Source organism: Penaeus japonicus, unplaced genomic scaffold, assembly GCF_977035675.1.
Source record: "Penaeus japonicus unplaced genomic scaffold, GWHDUDI00000001_assembly GWHDUDI00000023, whole genome shotgun sequence".
Lineage (NCBI taxonomy): Eukaryota > Metazoa > Arthropoda > Malacostraca > Decapoda > Penaeidae > Penaeus > Penaeus japonicus.
Window position 1 is genome coordinate 33,789,712 of NW_028234425.1, and position 2,460 is coordinate 33,792,171.

A 2,460-nucleotide genomic window follows, 5' to 3' on the forward strand; every position below is an offset into this window, starting at 1 on the left:
ATAATAAATATAACTATAATAATAGTAATGGTAATAATTAAAACAATGATAACAATTGAGGATAACCATATAGATAATAACAATTACAATAATGACGGTAATTCACTACTACTGCTGTTGTTATAATAACATTGACAATGGATACCATAATATCTATTAAAATGATAATGATAATGATAATAATTATAATAGTGATAATGCTAATTATGATAATGATAAAGATAATGATAGTAATAATGATAATTGTAGTAATTGTGATAATGATAATAATGACAATAAAAATGATACCAATAATAATAATAAATAGAATAATGATAGTAATAATAATAATAATGATGATATTGATAATAATGCTGTTACTACTGATGATTATAAGTATGATAATAATTATGATAGTAATAGTGATAATGATAATGATAACAATAACATCATTACTACCGCCACAGTTGTTACGGTTACCTCTCTATAGGCCTGTCTGCACCACAGTTCATTGTTCATCTTAGAACATACCATTTCCAGTAGTAATAATACTACAATAGCTATTTCTACTACTGCTACAATTACTTATGTTTCCACTATGCCATATGCTTAAACACATATACGCAATTTAAACCACTAATCCAAAACAGTCTCACAAAAAAAACGATATTGCAATTCCCACAAACCAACATTAAAAGTAATGCTAACAAATAACTAGTTCTCACAACCCTTTCACAGAGGAAAGCTCTGGTTCATCTGACGGGACGCATGCGCAGTGAGACGAAGTTCTTGTGGGTTGCGGGATGTTAGTGACGCAAGCGAGCTTCAGTTACCTTATGGGTGCGGGAGAGTGTGGATGCGCTGCTCGATCCGCTGGTTCCTCACCCACGTGGCTGTCAGTCTGAAATTTCTATGTGAAGGATTCCTTTGAGTCGAAATGCTTATGTTGCCAGGATAAGGCAATTAGCATCTGTAGGATGCAAGGAAAGTGTATGATTTCATGTCGAATCATAATTTATTGAAATCATTTACAAAATCTAGATATTCCTTACGAGAGTGCCAATTGCGAACTAAAGTTGGAGAAGACGATGACGGCAACCAGAAGAAACGGCGATGAGTCCATGCAGAGGACGAAGCTAACCATGAGGATGATGATGATGGCTGGAGTCTTCCAGGCTCTGCTGGCACCAGCCCTTGCTGACCCCCAGCCCGGAATGTGAGTAGTGCAATGAACGATGCACACGAAACACACACATTCATATATATGTATATATATATATATAATATATATTATATATATATATATATATATATATATATATATATATATATATATATATATATATATGTATATATGTATATATATATTATATATATATATATATATATATATTTATATATATATATTATATATATATACACACACATATATATAATATATATATATATAAATATATATATATATATATATATATATATACACATGTATATATACATATATATATATATATATATATATATATATATATATATATATATATATATATATATATATATACATATATATATTTTTATATATACACACACATTATATATATATATATATATATATATATATATATATATATATATATATATTTATATATATAATTTATATATATATATATATATATATATATTATATATATATATATATATACACACATATGGATATATATAGAGAGAGATATATATACACACACACATATATCCACGCATGTGTTTGTATGTATGTGTTTTTATGTTTGTGTGTGTAAAAATATATACTTATAAACATATATATGTAATCAGGAGAGAAGCAATCTTTATAACAAAAGCACAGAAATAACATGAAGTTCGAGTATAGTGAATCTGATTATCTCCTTGACATTAGTATCGCTGGTTAAAAAGGTTATAATCATCATTATAATACCAATCTCAATATACTTTATGGTAATGACAAATTATTATATTTTTACAGTCTGACAAAAGCATTAAAAAGATAAAGCTGAATGTGATACCCCATAACATTACTGCCGTTGTGATCCTCGTAATATGTTAAGTTTGAATTAAATAAAATAGAATGATAGGTTGATGACTAGTGAGAAGGACATTGATATATGATATACCAACAACACTCATGAAAAAAAAAGTAATATAAAAATACAATTGTTATTACTACTACTACTACTACTATTACCACTACTACTACTATTACTACTACTAATGTTACTGCTACCATTATTACTGCTACTACTACTATTACTACTACTACTAGTACTACTACTGCTGCTACTCCTACTATTACTGCAACTACTGCTAGATAACAAAAACAACAACAATGATGGTAGTGATTGTAATATTGACGATAATAATGGTAATAATCGAATACTGGTGAAAATAGGAAAAATATTGATAGAAATAAAGAAAGAAAACACGCGGGCACACACACACACACACAGA

At 27.8% G+C, this 2,460-nt stretch overlaps 1 protein-coding gene across 1 annotated transcript in view; it reads left to right on the forward strand.

Moving 5' to 3' along the window:
* The first annotated feature begins 826 nt into the window (after positions 1–826).
* LOC122256034 (uncharacterized) overlaps positions 827–2,460 on the forward strand; it is an 88,300-nt gene continuing 86,666 nt past the window's right edge. The window contains exon 1 of the mRNA XM_043020490.2: positions 827–1,195. Coding sequence (XP_042876424.2) covers positions 1,068–1,195 — 128 coding nt within the window. The 5' untranslated portion in view covers positions 827–1,067. The remainder of the gene's footprint in view (positions 1,196–2,460) is intronic.